The 22,919-nt window shown below is 37.2% G+C and overlaps 1 protein-coding gene across 1 annotated transcript; it reads right to left on the reverse strand.

The window, feature by feature from the left end:
• Positions 1–608: 608 nt before the first annotated feature.
• LOC145773858 (kelch-like protein 12) lies at positions 609–20,016 on the reverse strand. Its single transcript, XM_082584981.1, has 9 exons — positions 19,910–20,016; positions 14,762–14,885; positions 13,623–13,776; positions 11,156–11,373; positions 10,368–10,517; positions 9,038–9,140; positions 6,750–6,832; positions 6,271–6,451; positions 609–808 (listed from the first exon to the last, which is right to left on the reverse strand). The coding sequence occupies exons 1-9, from the start codon at positions 20,014–20,016 to the stop codon at positions 609–611; spliced, it is 1,320 nt and encodes a 439-aa protein (XP_082441107.1).
• Positions 20,017–22,919: the final 2,903 nt, after the last annotated feature.

Here is a 22,919-nt window from a genome sequence, read left to right on the forward strand (position 1 = left end):
TTATTCGCTCAAAATTTCAGCTCAATAGAGGTGAATAAAAGTTAGGAAAAGTCAAGAAATCTCGTAGTCGCAGCCTCAGTGGTTTTAGAGATTCAACTGCTGATACAAAAAAGTTGAATTGACAGCCCCCCCCCAACCTTCAAAGGGTTAAACCAAATTTCTGCAAAGTCCATTTAAACTTGTTAAGCAGTATAATTTGCTTCTAAGAACGAAATAAAAAGGATTATTTGGCGAAAATTGATGACGACGATAATCACGTTTTCTTGTTTTTTGTACTACAACTGATCTATCTTCTTGAACGTAATTATGTCGAGGCAAAAGGTTAAACGACGAAAGGACTTGAGCATTGTGCAATAATCGTTGGGGCGAAACAACAGTCAATTAACTGTGCAATAATTACAATTGGAAAACATTCGATTTGATGAGATTGATCAATCTCACCATGAATCGAATGGGATTGTGGTCATGTTGTTGTTCTCAATAGAATAAAAAATTGTTAGTAAAGCCAATGAAATTATAATGTAATGAATTACTGTAAGATAGTAATATTTACTTATAAATTTGATGAATTAGTTTTACTGTATAACAGTGTTGACACCATCTTTGAATTACTTCATCACAACACATTGATTACACTTATTTAATTTTTCAACAAAGTTCAAACCTCCAGTGGAAGCCAAAGCATGACCACAACGACCTTCATTCATATGAACGCTGTTGTACCATTTGTCTTCAACAATGTTATAACTTTCACATGAAGTCAAACCACGTCCACCACCTTCCCTGCCACCAACAGTGAAGATGGAATCTGTTCATGTATAAACAATGGTTCTCTTCAATTGTAATTTTGTTCAAAATAATTAGATTAAATGAATAACAGAAACTTAAATAAATAGATTTAATCATTTTCTTAAGTATTGCCAAAAAGAATACAAATTGTATACTGAACAATGCGAACAAATTTTGTTATGTATCAACGCTGGAATTAAACCATGATTAAAATCCTCTTATTTTGTATTACATAACATTCTGAAACAAACCTATATATAATTATGTTGCTATTCTTATTGATTCAAAGATTTAAAAAAAAGAATCTTGATGATTTTCTGGAAGTAGGCAGGAACGAAAAACTCACTGAGTTAAGTGGACACCTCGTTACCAGAAAATTTCATTATTCATTCATTTATTAAACACTACGTCTGAGTATATGTAGATTATGCTTGCTACTTCTCTAGAAAAGATTTCCTGATAGAGGAAAATGAGGGATGGCACAAGGTTTTTCAAAAATAAAAATAGATGACGAGAAAAAACTAGATATTATTAATCTATATTATAGATTATGCTTATTACTTCTCTAACAGAAGATATTTGGAGGAGGAAAATCAGGAATAGAAAAGAGTTTTTCGTAAAAAAGATAAACAAAAATTTAAATTTAAATATACTACATCGCCCTCTATGATAGGGGCAAGCAACATTTTCAACAAGTGGGCTAGTTATATTGGACCTAAATTTTTCTCTAGCAGACTAAAAGTTAACCTCTACAACAAGTATTCAAACCACCCTGTTGTTATGAACATTAGATGGAATTTCATTGCAAGTCCCATGAAAATATTGTTCTCGTACTCCACAGTAAAGACCAACCAAACACCGCGTGCGATTTTGTTGAAAGCAGATTGCATCCGTGGAATACATTGCGCTTCCCACTAAACCAATATATTTACAAATTTTAAATCAAAAATCGTAATGTTGGTGAGGATGACTCGACATCTTGGAGCCTTGATGATCAGTACAATTACATAACTACCTTTTGTGACCTATCACAGACTTACTGTTGTTTCTGCTGGGTAAAAGTAGGTTAGCATACTTTCACTTAGCCTCAGGAAAAATTTTTTTTTTCAAACTGATTCCTATGACAACTTTCTCCCTACTCCACTAAAAATATAAAATATCATTTTAAATATACAGACATGTGAATGCTCAAATAAAAGTTAGTGAGAAGTGCATAGAATATTATTGTGTTTAAACAGATAATTGAGCAAATAAACGTTCCTTAATAATGAAACATCTTTGGGGAAAAATGGCTGGAAAAAGAAGAAAGATTCCACAAAAACTTAAAAAACAACTTGTTCCTCCACGAGTTGCAAGTTGCCTATTCCAGCTCTACACAATGTGACTTCTGCTCACGTTAATTTTACCACAGAATGATGGGCTTTCAATGTTACATCTGACATCCACATCCATTCTAACACGTCGCAATTAAAAGAAGACAAAACCTATAATAGGAGGCAAGATAGAGACGACCACGATGATGATACTCGTTACAATCGTTCAGATAATTTTTACGTCACTAACCTGGATATCGAGCTTATTGATTTGCAGAGTGTTTTACAAATCTATTTTATCTTTTTGGGTTTATTAACATGACGTGACATAGACAAATTAAACTCTGCACTTTATTGTTGATACATTAATATGCGTATTGGATCCTATGCGTTGTGCTAAGCGCTTTGTGATCGCAGCCGTACGGGCGCTTGCATTGTTACACCGAATTCATTTCTTCAATGTTTAGTCCTAAGCAAGAACAAAATTTAGTGCTTATTTTATAAAGTCTCAGACACCCGACAAGGTATAGAACTCATGTCTACCGATCAAGAGGAGGGCGGGTTCTATTCACTGCACCACCAAACCAGCGTTGCTAACACATATAAGATTGTTCTGAAGGCTAAATAGCCTGCAATGTCAATTTATGTTATTACAGAGTTTACCATGTCGTGACGTCGTAATTTGATTAGCATCTCTGCAAAAATTAAAATAGGTTTGTGAAAACCGTTGAGAAATTCAGCATCCTACAATAGTTAGTTTATCATGATACCACTCAGCCCTTTTTTCTGTTATTGGGTGAAATGATTGGGTGAAATGATTCGCAATCATTACTTCAAATAGATTTTGATGAACTGTTTGTGACATTAATATATAATAAAAGTGATGATTTTGATGTAGAGAAACTTTAAGCAGAAAGGTGGATCGAAGCGACCTAGTAAGTTCCTTAAGAACAAACGTAACCACGCTCAGAGGACTTCCAATCATATCATCTTCATATGTAACTCATAATTTTCAATGTCAGCTTGTTGAGCTCAATGAACATAATTGAACTGACTCGTCCAAGTGTAAGTCATTTTATATCGCAATATGTTGTCAGGTTGTTTTTCATCGTGAGCTATTGTAGATATGATTTCTGTCAGAAGAAAATTCTTTCCCGCATTTTTACTGCGTGCTGAAACGTATTTTATAGATGAATTTAATTAAATACAAGAGTATTACAATTGCAATGCTTATTTTCAGTATTATTCAGTATTATTCTGGGAATACTACAGATTCCTCACAAACGAAGCTACGCAGTACCTCCCATCCCCACACACCATCAAAGTGGATGAAGCCTACCAGGACTTCTGTGATGCAATCATATCTGCGGCAAAAGACTCCATCCCGCGAGGTCGACGGAAAAACTACATACCTTGCTGGGATGTGGAGTGCGACAGGCTTTACCGCGACTTCCTCCGTTCCCCCCAGGGTACCGCCACCACCAACTCAGCAACAGCCCTGCTGGCAAGATTGGATTCAAAGAGGAAGAAGCGCTGGACAGAAGCCATAGACTCAATCGACTTCACGCACTCCAGCCGCACAGCTTGGAGTACACTCAACAACCTCACTGGCAGATCACGTGCCTCTCGTCGCCAATGCCCCATTTCAGCAAATGCCATCGCCTCACAACTTGTGAAAAATGGAGTGCACAGAACGAGAGACCGTGAATCAGACAAGTCCGTCCTCAAGGAAATGACGGACCTCTGGAAGGTCCCAACACCTGTCGAGGGCAACATCTCTGGTGAGTTTACCCCAGAAGAATTTGCCTCCGCCCTCCAGCACCTAAAGCCAGGCAAATCCCCGGGCCTTGACCACCTATGCCCGGAACTAATACTCCAAGCTGCCCCCTCTATGAGGTCCTGGTTAAAAGAATTCCTTTCCTGCTGCTTGCGTCACCTGCGCATCCCAAGAATCTGGAGAAGAGCCCTAGTGGTTGCAGTCCCAAAGCCGAAGAAGCCCCCAGGGGATCCGAAGAGCTACCGCCCCATCTCTCTGCTCTGTATCCCCTTCAAGATACTCGAAAGACTTATCTACGCCCGTGTCGAACCGATAATAGACTCTCAGCTCCCTCGGGAACAAGCCGGCTTTCGCCACGGAAGATCAACTGTAGACCAGGTCACCCTGATGACCCAAGACATCGAGGACAGCTTCTCGGCAAAAAAGAAGGCTGGCGCCGTGTTTGTCGATCTCACGGCTGCCTACGACACTGTATGGCACAGCGGCCTTACCTGCAAACTACTCCGTCTCCTTCCTGACAGGCACATGGTCCATATGATTATGGAACTTGTGCAAAACCGCAGCTTTACCCTTTCCACCGGTAGCGGCCGACGAAGTAGACTACGTCGACTCAGGAACGGCGTCCCACAGGGCTCTGTCCTGGCTCCCCTCCTCTTTAACACTTACATCTATGACCTGCCTGACACCATCTCCAGGAAGTATGCTTATGCAGACGATCTGGCTCTCCTGCATCCAGCCGGAGATTGGCAGTCAATGGAGAGGAACCTAAGCCAGGACATGTCAACTATATCAACATATCTCCAGAAATGGAAGCTACAGCTCAGCAAGGCAAAGACAGTGTCGGCGGCCTTCCACCTAAACAACAAGGAAGCAAAACGTGAGATCAACATTACCACCGATGACGAACACCTCCCCTACTGCGCCGAACCCACCTACCTCGGCGTAACCCTGGACAGGTCACTCACGTACCGACGACACCTGGAGTCACTGCGCAAAAAACTATCTGCGCGCGTTGCACTTTTGAGGCGGCTGGCGGGTTCCGGCTGGGGAGCTGATGCGAAAACCCTTCGCACAGCTACCTTGGCCCTTGTCCATTCTACCGCTGAGTACTGCGCACCAGTGTGGTGCCGCAGCTCTCACACCCGCCACATTGACACCGCCATCAATGACGCACTACGCACTGTGACTGGATGCCTGCGTCCCACTCCAACGGACTGCCTTCCCATCCTTGCAGGCATCCAACCTGCTGAGCTTCGCCGTAAAGGAGCCATGATTTCCCTTGCTCGTCGCGCACTGGACCCCGACCACCTCCTCCACAGTACATTCCAGCGCCTACCTGGAGGACAGCAGCGACTGAAATCAAGACGCCCATTTGTGCCCGCCGCACGACAGCTTCTGAACAACGTTGAAGATCTTGGAATAAGTGCGGCACACTGGACGAACTACACATGGAACATGGAGTGGCAAAACAACACCTCCCGACTCCGTGATTTCCTACCCGACGTCGATCCCCACCCTCCGGGAATGTCCCTTGCAAGACTTGCGTGGGTCCGGCTTAACCGCCTACGAACCGGCGTCGGTCGCTTTCGTTCAGACATGTGCAAATGGGGCCTGGCTCCCTCACCGGGATGCGAGTGTGGCGCCACAGACCAGACAGTAGATCATGTCGTCCATGACTGCCCAATCCATCAACCACCACATGGAGCGCTTGGACTGAAGGCCCTGGATGACGAAACTGTCGAGTGGCTGATGACATCATGCCCAAACATATAGTCCAGAAGAACAGCTCATACGACGAAGAAGAAGTATTATTCAATGTGAAAGACAACAAATTTTTAAAACCACTTTAAAACTTTATTTGAAAGCATGTTATTCAAAAAGTGCTCAAAAATAATAATATTTAAAATTGTGCAAATTTCGTAAAGTCAAATTTAGGCCTAACTTGTTCAAAAAATAAGATCGAACGAGATATGAAAAAGTGGCTATCACGCTAATGTCGTTATCAGTGAAAAAAAATAATCAAATATCAAACTTGAAAAATTAAATCAACGATAGTGAAATTGTTGAGTGAGTAAAAATAAACGCAAACATTGGCGAGCATGTGGCATTCCGGACCAAACTTCCAAACAAATCAAAATATTCTCATCAAATATCAACCTATAAAACATAAACGCTTGATAATAAAATTTGCGTAAAAAATTGTTCATCGAGTGAAATGAAGATGAAATATTAGCGAGGATGTGTCACTCCAAACCAAACTTGTGCGGTGCGCGTCACATGCGCACTCGGCGCTCATCGTTGTTAATATTCATCACTTTTGTCACAAACATGAGTTCATCTGCTTGTTGTGGAACCAACTTAATTTGAATCTAAACCCAAGAAGATTCTTACCATTGCAAACCACAGAAGCAGCTCCCAATCTAAAACCATTTGTCGAAGCAAGTTGAGTCCAACCAGATTCTTCATCATTTAACTTGAATCTTTCAACCACTTTAGTTTTGCTTCCACCGATAACAAAAACCTCACTTTTATGACAAACAGCTGATCCCCACTCGTGTTCAAAGTTTGTGTTCTGAAGAAACATAAATTGTTAAGAATGTGCAAGATCAACAACGTCACGATTTCACAAGACTTGCTTGAATGTTCGACATAATTTCACATCAATTGTGAAACGTCGAGTGCAATCATTGCAGCTGCATGTGATGCATATGCTGAAGAGCAAGATATCACAAACACAAAAACATTTAAATATTAACAACTTGGAGCTCACCACTCATAGTACAAGAATAGTTTTTGTTTAGAGCGCACACCATCAAATAATAAATGCACTCATCCTAGTAACAGTAAACCGAAAAGCTTTAATGTTTTACCAAGAAGTCAGTTGCTTCTTTCTTTCTTACGTCATACTTCCACATATTCTTTCCATGAAACGCAAGAAAATGATTCCTCGATTCTGAAAAAAAAAAAAAAAAATACGTTTAAAATATTTAACAATATAAAATATTTGATATCAGCGTGTCTATATGATTTTTACAGCAAGTACACTGCAAGAACCCGCAAGCTTGAACGGAGATGGAACGTTAAAGACTTTCATTCACACATTATCAACTAGTGGTATACGACTTCTCATTACATGCAAGATTGCAAGTCCGCGCTTGCATACCGAATTCTAACAAATTTTTATCACTGCACATTTTGTAAGAAAACAGTTACATAATACCATGTGGCATGAAAAGTACAAAATTGCAAGCTCAAGCAAAAGCGGCTTTTACGGTTATCTCGCTCTTGGCTTTGCTTGTTATGCATCACAGCTTCATTTAGGATACTGTGCAAAATCAAAGTTTTTTGGGGAAAACTGAAGAGAGGCAATAATAACCAATCAAGTTGCATTTTGATAAGTAAAAGTTGAACAGATGAAAAATATTAAAAGATATTTAAAAAAAAATTTTAATCAGTCAAAGCGCTTGATTGGTTTAATTAAAACCGCTTTTGATGTGATGTCACAATAAGAACAACTTTGAAAAACATAAAAGAGGTTTGTGGCAAGACAACTGTAGGTTAATTATCAATAGACCGATGTCATGTCAATGTACATTGTATAATGTATATTATGTTATGCATGAATGAGGTGTTGCGACCGTGCCAAATTTCTTTCAAAAATAACTTACTTCGGTCACAAGCACGTTTTAACGTTCGCGTTTTGTCGCTTCTACTTTTTTCTCGACCTTTGCTATGTTGAAGAGTATAGTTTTTGATATGATGGTCAGAAATAAAAACAACTGAACTGAGGAAATTAACTTTCTCAAAATTTGCGTTGAATTGTTTTTGTTTCCTCTGAAAGCGCACTTTTGTCATTGTTATAATAGTAATAATTAAAAATGTTTGCAAACCACTCTTGCTTCCATGCTTTTGGCGTTTTTTACTTTGCAATCTTTATCGTCAATCGACCTCAAAATAGCCGATCTTGTGTTGTATTCAGAGATCGATGGCATATTTACGTTGATGTACGAGCAGTCGCTGATAGTTTGACGTACTAGCGGTTGCCTGCAAGTGGTCTTATGTCTTACTGCGAATACTCATGTTCACTGCAAGTGGCGTACGCTGAGGGCGGCCATTGGGCAGTACCCCTTACTTCAAAAATGTTGATTGATGACCTACCACCTACTAATCTTACACAATATGACTTAGTGGCTGTTATTAGCAAGTGGACGTTTTCATTGGAAAAAAATTTGAATGGCCCTCCACTTTCAGAAAATCCTGCGTACGCCACTGTTCACTGCTTAAATGACCTGATAAACGCCCAGACTGACATTATTACATCATAGATCAGACATCTTCAAACGAACTTTATTTTACACTGATTGGTTTTTTGAAAAATAAAATAAAAAGGAACTGCCAACATAATAAAAATCTACTTTGTGGTGTGTATGCGTTGCTTAAAACACGCTTATTTTATATCACTGCGCATTTTGCAGTTTATCGCTGCACAATTCAGGTTTATCACTGCGCCTTAGAAATGCCACTGAGGCAACTTGATTAGTCACTCTGATAATAGCATAGTAACATTGTGTTATGTGATGTGTCATTTACATACAAAAAAGCAATATGCAGGTTGCAGGGTATTTTATAAAAGTTACATATCACCGGATGTGATGAGTTAAGAATGTCAGTTATCTGCTTTTCCATTATAAATTGAGCGTCGCTACAACAGCATAGCGTCGTCCAGGATTGAAATGTCCAGAATTTTTGTAAAACACAGCGATGTTAATGTGAAAGACGAAACTGACGCCTTGATTTCAAAACCCAGATCAAATTTGGTTCAAGACTATTGGTAAACAAGCATGCTTCTCTTGGCAAACGTTCGCATTTCTGGAAATTTGTTATTATTCAGCAGCTTCCCTCAATTTACGCTGGATCAGTGTTTGAAGTTGTTAATAAAAAGCAGAAAAAATTACTCCTCGTATATTTTCCTAACAAAACCTTTGATTATAGTGACGTCAATAAACAAACGATCTGAATCATTCGACTTCGCTTTGAACAACTTTCATCAATAATGCGACACAAACTTTGTGGGTCATAACAGCTGTTGGACATTGTGACTCAATGAACAACTCTTACATGCTGTACTAAAATTTTAAACTAACAAAGTTGTCCAAACCTTCCTTTGCTGAAGGAGCGGGAAGAACTTCAGTGGCAGCAGCACGTGGAATTGTAGATAGAAGTAAAATATTTGTACATTCCACTGAAGTCATAATCAATTCCTGAAGAATTAAAATGAACTTTAGCAAATTTAAACGCAAGATTACAGTCAATATTTCATTATTTTTCAGATAGTTGTTATTTGTTGTAACATCGATTTCATAAATTCACATCAAGCTATTTGTGAATTGAATTTCGGCACAAAAATTAACCAATGATTGATAAGATAGATGTTTATTGGCGGCTGAGAATAAAAGATGTACGATGAATCAAAACACATTGTATATAAATTAAAACTGTTGAAAATATCACAATTAAAAAAATAATAATAGCATCAAAGCAACGGAATGCTGCGAAGTTTCCATTCAAGGTCTTCAAGTCAAGCTTCAAGTCTCACCCACCCTTAAACTCATCAATGATAATTGTAATTGGCTAATTGAAACAAATAAATAAATAACAGTGAAGCTGTCCAAGATGATAGAAATTAAAAATTTAGGTAGTCCAACGTAGACTATCTTACAATTGCAAGTCTGATTAGTAATTTGGCGTTTGCCTAATACGTGTCAATAATTATCTTTTTGTACATTCTTTTAAAAGTTGGGAAGGAGGATTTGCGAATTTCAACTGGTATATTATTCCGAATTTCTGCGCTAAAGTATTTTATAGACCGTTACATTTTAGTGATTGTGTATCAATAATAAATAGTAATCTAGGTTGGTCGAGTTTCCAGTAGTAAGATTCTTAATTTTGTTGCATTTTTAAGACAGTTTTGAAAAGTGCCAAGCAATGAATTAAAACTAAACTGGTCCATAAATTTAGCAATTTCAAAGTTGTACAGATATTTGTTCTTTAGGATATTGATTGCAGATAAAAATACTCGAGTCCTTCTTCACGACAGAAGCCTTATGCTGGAGTGGAGCGATTTTTGCTTAGTTTATATTGATTACATCACTACATCATTACGTTAGCTTATCGTTTTGTAACGTTGTATTCAAACTTCTTGTTATTGTAATAACTTGTGTTATGTTTCCCATCTCTATGGTAAGTTGAATGTAATACTTCTCGTAATTCTTCTTACTTATTGTTGAAGAAACTTATTTAGACGTAATGTTTGTACAGGTATATAGTACATTATGCTATCTCCTGCATACTTTCAAAATAATCACATATGTGACAATAGTGAATGGACATTGGGCAGCACTGTTTTGATGATATTCATTTCATCGTTTATCCTAGCACAACCATGCCGGTTAGTGATTCCTAAATTGTATAATATATGTCAGATTTACCTCTTTCAATGCAACATTTTGCAAGAAATTCCAGGATAGTTTTCCAAGTTTAACAAAACTGAAAAGTTTAACCATGTGCTTCTTACGTGTGGCGACGTCATGTTTGACCCAACCTATGAGCGCATGAAAAACATTTTCTTCCGAAGATACCTGAATGACGACATCAATTAATTATTATTACACTTCATCAGAAGTGAGTATTACGTCACAGAACAAGATATGAAATGTCGACTCCAAATTTTCCTGCTCAGTTCATGGAATAGGAAGCAGATAATGGCCAAGCAAATATTTTCCAGAATGTTAGGTCCAGTACTTTCTAACATTTTTTACATTTTTGAATATGAACGGCAGTCACAAATTTTAACTGTTGTGTAAGTGTCAGCATTGCTGGTCTAAAAAGTTGCTGTTCTGCACTGGTTCAAATCGACTTACATTGAAGTACAATTCACTTATTGAAGCTTTTATAAATCATGTAAACAGCGATATTTTGTTGCGTATTAACTATTTAGGCACTCCCCAATTAGTTATTGCTTACTGTGTGTTTACCATGGAGAACAAGCATTTGATATCACGGATGGTTTGCATAATAAACGAGCAATGATTGCTTGTATGTGACTTGCCGCCTACATTTCTTCACACCCACAGGTCGCACTTGCCTTGATTATGTGACCGGTGCAAGAACATGTACAATGCTCAGAAATTAAATAACTGGTGAAGAGTCTGGTTTCATCTTGTTTGTGGACTTTATGATTGCCACATCTGTTTGGACTCATGATTAAAATACAAACCTTTTTATCTTTCACTTGCATCACTTCAAACATCACGTCTGGTGTTAGCTCTTTGAACTCTTTTCCATCGATGACTGATTCAAAGTTTTCAGTAATGACAATGTTTGCTTTTGCTACAACTTCGTCCAGATCATACATTTTCGAATATGCTTGAATTGTTAAGCAATTCGTCACATCAATTTCATCAAGAAGAAATTCGATGCAATATTGCTTGAGATCTAAACAACAACCAACATCAGTGAAAAACCTTATTGTGCAATGAAACCTGTTAAAAAAAATTAATTAATAAATAAATAAAACTACCAACTCCTGCCATGGTATCTTTGCTATGAAATATAAAAATGCAAAACAATGATTGTTTTGTAATGTTTTGAGTTAACCTAGCCGACTGTGTCCAAAAATGAGCTCAGGAAAGGAGCCAACACTAACAAGTATATAAGTATAATACAATAAAAATTGCTGCAAAATTATTCATCAACAAGTTAAAAATTATAACTTTTGCCGTTTTATTGATATTTTCGCCACAATCTAAAAACAAAAATGTTTAAAAAAACTGATTGTATTAAAATAATGATTAGGTTATCATAAGTTGCTGTGAAAAACGTTTCCTCACATTCGTAAAACACTAAAAAGGTTAATTTATTCCTAAACAGTCGTTGCAACATCCATTTATTGAGTATTAAAAAACTAAGAAGCGAAGTAGCCTACATCTGTAAAACACAAGCCATGAATATAAAGCGAACAAAGTAGATCTGTTTCACACAATCAGAACTTAAAGTAACAAAAAGTCCATTGCAAGAAGCTCTTATGACAACTAGACTGAGTGAGCTGGGAACGCGAACTGAGAAAACAATCAACGTAAAGCGCTCCAAGCAAAGAAACCAGAACGTAGGAACATATGTAGACTAAACGTAGTTTTACAACATTCTTCCCTCTTAAAACGTAACGGAATCGCCATATCGTAGTGGTGGGACGCCTTTGTTAGTTCGATTGAAATGTCTGATGTTTGGGTTTACGTCGTCACAGTCTAAATCGAAGCTTCTTGCGCTATCATCAGAAGTATCGAGTCCAATGTTATTCGGGTCATTGCCAACATCCAAAACTGATTTAGAAAACTCATCAGCTTCCAGTCGGGAATTCTCCGTGACGAATGGTTCAGGGCAATGAGATTGATTGGGAGAGTCGTCCGGGCACCTCGCTAGGTCTCTTAACGATACATTTGATTCTCTTCCATCTGAAGTTCTTACAGTTGCATACATAGGATTGGCATCGGTTAGTTCGACGCGCCGAACCAGATCACCGTTCTTCAAACCCACAAAATTGCGCAGTAACATGGGCCCGGGTTTCAGTAGCCAAGACGGCAGTGATAGCCCAGTTGGAGATCGCCGGTCGAAACGAAAGAATAACTCGTGCGGTGTAGCATTAGTTGCAGTACACAACAACGTCCGAACAGAATGCAGTACAACGGGTAGCACCGTTTCCCAACGACTAGGAGGTAGACTACGAGATTTCAATGCCAAACGTATCGCTTTCCAAATAATACCATTGTAGCGCTCGACTTGCAAGTTCCCGATGGGATGATAAATGGAAGAGCGACTGGTGGCAATGCCTCTGCTAGTTATCCTAAGTAACTTTTGAATTCTCTAGATACGAAGCTTCCCCCGTTATCAGCGTGTACACAACTAGGGAAACCACACAAAGAAAATAGATTATCAAGACACTTAATCACCGTTTCGGTGCACATGTTTGAACACGGATAACAGAACGGAAAACGAGAAAATTCATCCACTATTACGAGCGAATACACAGTGCGACTACTGGATGGTAATGGTCCTTTAAAGTCAATCGATATGCGTTCGAAGGGGCGAGCAGCTTTAACAAGAGTGCCTTGTTGCTGCGTAAAAAAATCTTGGTTTTTTAATTCTGCGCATATTCTGCAGTTACTACACACTCTCTTTATGTCGTCCATTGAGAATGGCAAGTTTTTGGACCGTACGAAGTGGGAAAGTCTCCTCACTACAGGGTGGCAAAGGTACTGATCAATTTCGTTTAGATTGTAACTGGCGGTAGACGCGCAATACGCTCTAGTTAATGTATCATGTCCGGCATTGTCCTTTCCGGGTCTACAGTATATTGCACTGTATACGAAAATGATGCGAGTTTGAGACGCCAACACTCTATTTTATTACTTTTAACTTTCGATTGTGTGTTCTGATTGTGTGAAACAGATCTACTTTGTTCGCTTTATGTATATGGTTAGTGTTTTACAGATGTACTTCGTTTTTTAGTTTTTTAAAACTCAATCAATGGATGTTGCAATTTAAAAAACTAAGAGTGAGCTGGAAACACGAACTGAGAAAACAATCAACGTAAAGCGCTCCAAGCAAAGAAACCAGAACGTAGGAACATATTTTGTAGACTAAACGTAATTTTACAACATAACTTTACAACAGTCGTTAGTACTTACTGGGAATTTGCAAATAATTTGCAGCTTCAAGCAAATTGTAGACGTTTTCACTTGTGACTACCACTTCACAAGTATACATGAAGTTTAAAACAGCTTCCATGGTATCCTCTTTCACTCCGTGGATATTCGCTTTACTTTCATATTTTTCCTTCATCTAACAATTCACAAAATTAACAAAGCTGGGTCAGTGGATCATAGCATTACGCGTTTACCAAGATTATGATGTTGATGGCTAATAAATGAGTTTGTACAAAAAAACAATCGAGAGCTGAACAGAGACGAAAATACCTTTCGGCTTAACTAATAATATCATCTCTGGTCAAATTTAAAGAAAAAAAAATTTTAATTTACGTTGTTACATTTAATCTGGTTAATTTTGTTTTTCTAACAATGTTGTCAGATCTACATCTACGTTTACTGCAATAAGAAGACTTTCAGGTCGAAACAGTGGCGTCTCTGTCTGCAGTCAATGTACTTGTTATATAAAGTAGCTTACAAAACAAAATGTCAAGAAGCATGTCAATAAAATATCTTTTTTATGCCAGACCTAGACCCCAATATACAATTGCTATGTATTTTGTGATTGAATAGTTTTGAAAAAAGTAATAACCGCATTGTTTAATTCTTTATGACTAAGTAAATTTTCATAAAACCTTTTTTTTCTATATCATTTCATGAAATGTTTTTTTCTTGTTTAGAGTTAGAGTTGCATTCATTGTCAATACTAGGACTGGCGCTGTTGAGTAAGAAAATCTTCTGTACAAATGCTCTAAAATTATAATTTTACACTTTAAATAAATTACAAAGTATGCAGTAGCCCTGTGTGTTTAAAGTTAAGAAATTCCAATATTTAGCCACAGTATGGAAAAACAACTTCTTCAGGCTACCTAAAAATTCCATACATTGTATTAGGAAAATAACTGATGACAGATTAAATTTCTGAATTATCTACGAAATATAAAAGCGTTGATTCTCAAATTTGGTTCAAGTGATAACCAAAAATGGGTAACCACTTTTCCGTAAAACTTTCACATTGTAAGTAAAAAAGCAAACAAATTTTAAGCTGTAGTTAAAAATTTATGCGTAACCAGTTTCCCTCTTCACCATCAACAAAGAAACATATAATTCACAAAATTCACCTCTGCAGAGAAAAGCTTTTGATAAAACGTCGAAAATGCTCCAAGAATACATTTGTGACTGGAAAATTCATCGTCTCCAGCAGTGAAAGTGACGTCACAATAACCATTTCCAGATTTCCTTTCTCTATTTTGAACAAATTCAAATATAAATCAAATACTTTTTAAAAAATGTCAGTAGATTCACTCCAAGAAACATCCATCAAAGCAACTAAATTACAATTTAAACAACTGCTGTAAAAATTCATAGAAACCAAGGTATTTTTGAATTTGAAAAACTAAAAAAAACTTAAATAAGATATCGTTTCAATGAAACAATTTTCTGAGGCCATTTTATTTGCAACTACTTTGAGTAAAAACTGTATTTGCAACTACTTTGAGTAGTGTTTACACTTCAGTAAAAACTATAAAGAATAAAAAAAACTCCAGATCCATATAGGTTTATGTTCAATACAGACAACTTATTTGGAACAAAAGTAGCCAATTCCAGCATCAGGAAAAAGTGTTGGAAATAAGAAAAAAGACCTGACACCAGAGAAAACAGCGTTGTGATATATATAATTTACCATTACAAGATTAATGCATTATGCATAGCCTACAGTTTCCTGTACTGTATCAACGTTATATATAAAATTCAAGATATATATACTGTACAGTGTACATAAAAAGCAGAAGCATTGAATTTACAAATGTTTTTAGCTTTCCAAAAAATAATATTAGGCTATAGTGAAAATGAAAAAAAGCTTCCATCTGAAACCACAAGCAATTTTAATTCCATATCTGCTTTACTGAGTTGTCACAATTATCACCACAAACAACCAGTGTGCATAAATGCAATGGTAAAATATATAAAGATGCATTTACTCGTTCAGCTTGTGCATGATGTCTTCCATGTGCGTGCTTTTAAATTGCTTGAATCCCATTTTCTATGATTTCTCTGCAACATATAATAAACATTGGCTTTGATTGTTTTTGAGTACACGGCTTCCACTTAACAAAAGCACTTTCACTCACATTTGTTTTAATTTTCATTGCCAAACCTTTTTATCCCAAAGCCATGTTTAAGTTTCAAAATGTATGTTATCAATACAATGTGGATTAGTTTTACAATAAAATTTAGTTTAAAATGCAACCGGTCTGTTTCAAATGAATTAAGCTACGTCTGCAATTACGCATGCTCAATCAGAATAGAGCCGAGTATAGACAAAATTTGAAAGGTATGGACGAAAATTCAACATGCTGCAATAAATCATCACAGAATTGTGTCATGATAAACTTACAAATAAGGGATGAAAAAACGTATATTAACAAAATATGTAGCAATGCAATGTATCGATAGTGATTCAAATGCCAACTCTATGTTTCGTTTTAATCCCTTCTGTGCAGAATTACTCACCTTAGATGTAATTGCAGTAAAAAGTAGATGAGATTTTGCAGTATTTGGTAAACAGGTATGGTTGAAAAGACTCAAAGTCTTTTGAAATTTACGCTTAAGTTACTTTCAAGAATATCCTGTAAAAGCTGAATTCATTAACTCAAAGAAATTTGCTTGTGAACATTATATAACCACAACTATTGTATTTAAATTGAATGCGATTCTCAAAGTTTGATCTTAAAACTTTATAAAACAAAAATTACGTTTTTTTGTTCCCGGTCTTCGAACAACTATCACTTCTCAACCTGAGTAAACTTCCTCCAGGGTTAGATCCAGCCAGTAGTTTTATGGAGAGCAGTTTTAACGAAACACAATGATGTGCAGATCTACGATACCGTACATTAATCCGACCTTGCATGTAGATAATGAAGATGCTTTTTTGTGTTTTAAGGAGGCTCGATTACCTCAATCACCTCCCCTACCCGTCCTGTCTCCTAAATCTGCCACTAACTTCTTATCCTCACTCAAAAATGTTTCGTTTGCATTTTTGACAGCGCTTATGAGTTTGACTTCAAGTCAGTATTACTTTACAACTCTTCAAGTTAGTACAATATATAAGGGAATACTGCGGCACCAAACAAACAAACTAAGTTGATCACACACAAAGCAAAGTCAACATATACGCCCTGACACGACAAACATGTTTCCAATCCATTCAATCATTAATTGAGGTGAACAAACCCTCTTTGGTTGCAGTTGCTCAGCAACAACTCTTTTACAAATAAGATTAAATTTAAGGATGGACGCGAACTATTTTAATTGACGAAATCATTTGGCAATTTTATGGCACAGTGATATAATAAAAGTTGAAGTGACGTAGTGAACCTTGGCAATATCACTAACATTTGTTCTGATTACCAGCTTTTGTTTTTTCAGACAACTCTTAAGCGAGGTTCACATTGACAAGCATAAACGTAAATCATAAAGCATGTCAAAAAACGAGTGTTCACACTGAAACAAATGTAGGCACTTAAACATAATTTTTTCTAAAGCCAATGAAACATTGAACTAATCAGAAGTTACTGGAACAGCGTTTCAACCAATCAAAATTTGCAGAGAAGACAGAGAAAAAACCCCAAAATTTCTGATAAAAGGAAATTAAGTCAACGTCTTGTTGTCCACAGCTTGGCGTAGACCAGCGGTTCTCAATCGGGGTCTGCGGCCCCAAGGGGTCAGCAAAGCGATTTCATGGAGTCTGTGAAAGTTTCCGAGTTTACATCATGGTTGATAAATTACTGATTTAAAATTCTGTCGTGCTTTATTTGTGTGGCCTCGCCTGCCAGTCACGCATTGGACTTTTTAGTCGTAGAAAGGCTTGCAAATTAGGCTACGTAATTTTTAAACTACTATCTTCGTTCAGAAGTAAAGTAGGCCTACTAGGCTACCATATATATACAGTGATTTTCAAACTGTGCGTACTTTAAAATTTCAAATAATATCGCACGAGGGTTCGGTTTCCTAACTAAAAAATGCCATCTAAAATAAGTGGGTCTCTAGAAAGCGATGGTCTCCTTGGCCTGGAAGTATAGAGGCCAGTTAACATGGTCATGTAAACATTAGCATAGCACTGTGATAGCTATGCTCAGAGCGGCTATTCCAGCAACCCAGTCAGAGCTAACTAGTCAATAGTCATGTTAGCACAGGTTTGTAAGAAGAATCGTTTCAATCAGTGTTTCTTTATGGCAAGGGACGGTAAGCACTAAACAGCCTATCTAGAACTGCCTCTAGATATTTAAGTTCGGGATAGAAGCTTAAAGGCTTTAATTATAAAACTAACCTAAGTAGACGATAAACAATGGATTTCGCATGGAACTTGTTTGTAGTTTAAAATCTCTTGCTGGATTCATCTGTTTTGAAAAACACTTCACAAAATAATGCAGCACGGCAATCAAATTACATGAGTTATTCCTTTGGACTTGAATCAGCAAGGAAAGTAATTCGCTAAATAAAACCTTGAAAATTGGACTAAAACACAAAGCAATGACAATTCAATCAATGTATTGGTTACAACACTTGCAAAAGACAATCGAACGATATGTCCCTGATTGATAAAGTACAAGATATGTTTGTGGAGACTTTGAACTTTCATGAGTTGGTTGATCATCGTTAGAACAGAGAATCGTTTGCACGTTATCTCTCCATCAAAATTGGTCAAAGGTTAACAACAAAATAATGTGTGATGAGATCAACGAATACGTGGACTACTTCTGGCTTACTCTGCATTAATATGAAAAAACGTTGAAAAAAAACACCACTCTTTGTTCACAGTGCTGAAAAATTAAGCAAACGATTTTCTAAAACGTTTAATTTCATTCTCACATGTTACGATCTTTCATCATTTTGAAACAATGATTCAACAATAAAATGAAATTTGAAAGTAAGTTGTTGTTTTAAACAAAAGAAAATACAACAACCATAAAGCGAAACAAACAAATCTGCTCCGATAACATGGAAAGTAAAATATTTTGAATTTGTAAAATGCAACGAAACAAGAAGATTCATGGCTCAACATTGCACGATGCCATTGACATCGTAAAAATCGTCATCGATATAATGACCCGATTGGCTTGTCGCAATTAAATCGCTACAATGAATTCTGGGCCTTTGATTTCTTCTGCATTTCCAACTACTTCCCTTGTATTCTTTGCTGCATCAAAAGTTTCTATTGCGTCGTTTTTTCTGTAGATTGTGATGCAATAAAGATTTGAATACAAAGCAATAATATTGAATGACAAAACAATGTTGTAAGCTGATGATATTGTAAGTTTAAAATATTAAAACCAAACGGATTAAACCTTGAAATTCGACATCAGCGATTGACAGATTCAATCAAACTATGTTTCAATAAATTATAATGATTTCAGATTAATGCATCTCGGCAGTCGATTGCAGCAAAAATGGATAGCGATAGACACAGTGCTTCGCCCATGAGGCTTGGCTCGCTGTACGATTGAGTACTCAGCCTTGTGCTGATAGTCAGGAAGAACGCTCCTTCTTCACTATCTGAGATTAAGTTATTAGAATCTTGTATGTTTCTATTCACAGGTTGGTAGACTTCATTAATTCAACTTATTCATGCTTTGTATTCATTGATGACGTCCACAAACAACCACTCACCCTCCAGCGACATGCACCATCCCGTCTATGACGCATGACTGTATGAAGATCTTGCAACGTTCATATCAACAACATCGGACCATGCTTGCTTCCGTGGACCGTGGATCGAATCGTAACTGAAGACAGATCTTCGTCATGGTCAGAGAGAGACAGAAAGAAAAAAAAACGGAAAACTTTTATTTCGTCTGTTGCGAGAATAGTACGGTACAATTATACACAATATGAATAATAGTTATTCTGACTTAATGTGCAAACAATGTTTCTAAGTTAATATTCTGGTCACTTTAACTGCCTCTTTTGTGCATTAGAAAGTTGTTCTGATGCAATGTTTAAACCAAACAATAAACTCAAAGAAAACCACATGCACGTAAAGTGTAAAGTATAAGTTTATCATCAGCCATGATGAGTGAACGATTTTGATCTGGTTTCATAAACAACAAAACCTTGCTTCTTCTCACGAACAAGAAAATCGATGACAATTTGGAACAAAATAAGCAAATAAATCTAATTCAAAAAATAAATATGTTGTTCACTTTATGCAAAGACCATCTTTACAATTACAATGACTAAATATTTCACTTTTTTGATTGATGAATTGCCTCTCTTGAGGCCCAATATCTCTGGCTACAGCAATCACAGAATCTTCCTTTTCTAACAAAGTCAAGGCACTAGATTTTTCTTCTATTTGTTTCTTCTTTCGACTCATTTTAGTTTTTGAAAAATGTTTTGCAAGACCTCGAAATGTTAAGGAAATGAAAAATATTGTGCGATTTCACCTACCCCACTATTCATGAAGCTGCAAAGCAACACTATGCAGGCGGAGCAATGACTTTGCGGTGAAGTGTAGCCAGAGAGTAGCTAATGATGTGACTATAAGCGTTTTTGTGACGTAATGCTATTAGCGGGAACAGTAAGCTAAGAACTTGTGCAGATTTTTCATGTAAAGTTTTTTTTTGCCGACTGAATGTAAAAATTTTTTTGCCGGCACTGTAGTTTTATGAAACCGTTAAATCATGCACGACCATAACTCAACTAAAATAACGGTTTCAAGCTTTTCCATTGACAAGATAAACCCCTTGGCTGTTTCTTTAGTCTGTGATTGTTCGTCATTGTCACTAGACATTGTTTTCAAAACTTGAAGAACTGCTTGATGCACGCTACGTTTCGCGCCCCCTTGGAAATGAGCTGACGCCCCTCCGGGGAGGCGTGCCGTCTGGTTAAAAACCAGTGGTTTACATAGTTAGTATTCGTTCTATATTTTTTGTCCTTTATTCTTTCGATCCTGATAATAAGCATGTCATTTGTTCTTAGTAAGTAGTTATCGGTGGGCCTACTTTTTTAGTGGGTCTGGGGCTGCAGCCCCGTCAGCCCCCGCCTTAATCCGGCCTTGGTGCAGTGGACCTCTTTAAAAGATTTATATAACACCATCACAGCACGCTTGGAACATTGATACCTTTCCGAGTAAACGTTTTCAAGGCTTGTTTTTGAAATACAACACACCAATACCATCCAGCGCTGCTGTAGAACGCATGTTTTCACTTGGAAAAGACATTATGCGTCCCAAACGCAGCAGATTGTCAGACAAACGTTTTTAAATGCTTGTGTTTCTATAAGAAAATTACTAGCGTAGTAAAAGGGGGTGAATTGGCCAGGGGGTGATTTGGCCAAATTCGTTTCACCTGTTGCTTTGCCATTATAATAAACATTTGTGATAAAAGTAATAACTTTATTTTTTCTTCTAAAGGAGTAGGCTAAGGTTTTATATGTGATTTTCTTGTAACAGATTGGGTTTGTTAAATCAAATAGTGTATGTTGCTTTTTAGTGTGCTAATTCAAAAACAAAATTGAAAAAGCTTAATATTTGCCAAGTCTTTATTAATTTTCGATATATACACCATCTCCAGAAACATAGAAGATTTTCCTTTGATCATTAGTGGACAAACAGATAAGAAGTAGTGCTAATCGTTAATTTGAGCGTGTTTGTTTTAAATAACTGAATAAGGAGGCAGAACGACTAGAGGGTGAATTGGCCAACAACTTGTAAAATTTTGAAACTGCTCAAATCTCGGCACAAAACAGTCAGACAAGTTGATCAGTCTAGCATCAGCTGCAATTCACTGTTTTTAACACCACTTCATTTCAAAGTCGACAATTAACCTTCTATTCATATACTGGCCAATTCACCCTCTTTACCGCAAAATTAGCGTTGACAGTTTATACTGATTGTGGAAGTAGTTAGTCATCAAATAACTTGGTGATCTTGTGATTTGTATAACACATAAATAGCATTTTTTTGTAATTTTAGACATGCCGCGCACCTACAAATCGAAAAAATATGGTAACTACGATTCAAGTGCTCTTGAAGCTGCTATTTTGGCCATTCAATGTGGAGATCAAACTCCAAGTTCTGCATCATATGGAATTCCAAGAAAAACGCTATCCAATCATTTCCAAAATCCTGGAACATCACGACCTCCTGGTGGAGCAACTATTTTCTCAGCTATGCAAGAAGACGAGATGGCACTACGGTTGCAGTACATGGAAAATAGAGGCTTCCCTTTAAGTATTGAAAGGTTTCTGCAGCTGTCTTATAACTATGCTTGCAAACTGAATCGACGCGGATTACTACAGGGAAAAGTACCGAACAACTGGCAAACTAACAAAATGTTCTCTAGAGATTGGTGATTTTCATTCAAAAAAATGCACACATTTGTTTCAATTCGCAGACCAGAAGGTTTAAGCATTTCACGTGCACATGCTTTCAACAAAAAGAGAGTGACAGAATTTTACAGTGACCTGGATGACATTTACACCAGCAACAGCATTAAAGAATACCCTCAGGTAATTTATAACATTGATGAAACAGGTTTATCTTCTGTACCAAACAATTCTAATCGAGTCATTGCTACGAAAGGATCACGAGCTGTGCATTCCATCCAAGTAGAGCGAGGGAGTTTAACAACAGTCATTCCAGCAGTTAGTGCCTCGGGAGAATGCTTGCCTCCTTTCTTAATTTTTAAGGGAGAGGCACCATCAGAAGAAGTCCGAGATCTTTTGAAAGATCAAGGCATTTCTTGTACTTCAACGAAATCAGGTTACATAGACTCCGATGTGTTCCTGAATTTCTTAGTCCATTTCCAAAGTAAACGAATTAAGATTCCAGGAAAAAATGCATTTTTCTATGGATGGGCACAGCTCTCATTTCTCAATGGAGGCTATCGAATACTGTATTGATAATGGTATAGACATGGTTTGCTTGCCTCCACATACTTCCCATCGATTGCAACTGCTGGATACTTACTTCAACAAAACGTTGAAGAATCTTTGGGCAAAAGCGGTGGCAGAATTTCTGAGGACCAGCAACAGCTCAGCTCTTGCAAGGACCGATTTTGTCCAGTTGTTCTTTTTTGTGTGGAAAGACATGGTAATTAAAAGAGGACTTATTGTCGACTCTTTTGCCTACTCTGGATTGTATCCACTGAATAAAGATGCTGTCGCAGATGAGGAATATTTCAAATCTCACGTGTTTTTTTCAGCACAAGATACATCACCTGAAGCTGCTGGATCAAAAAGAGTTAATTCATCATCACCAGCTGGATCAAGCAAAGA

Source organism: Aplidium turbinatum, chromosome 7 (assembly GCF_918807975.1).
Source record: "Aplidium turbinatum chromosome 7, kaAplTurb1.1, whole genome shotgun sequence".
NCBI lineage: Eukaryota > Metazoa > Chordata > Ascidiacea > Aplousobranchia > Polyclinidae > Aplidium > Aplidium turbinatum.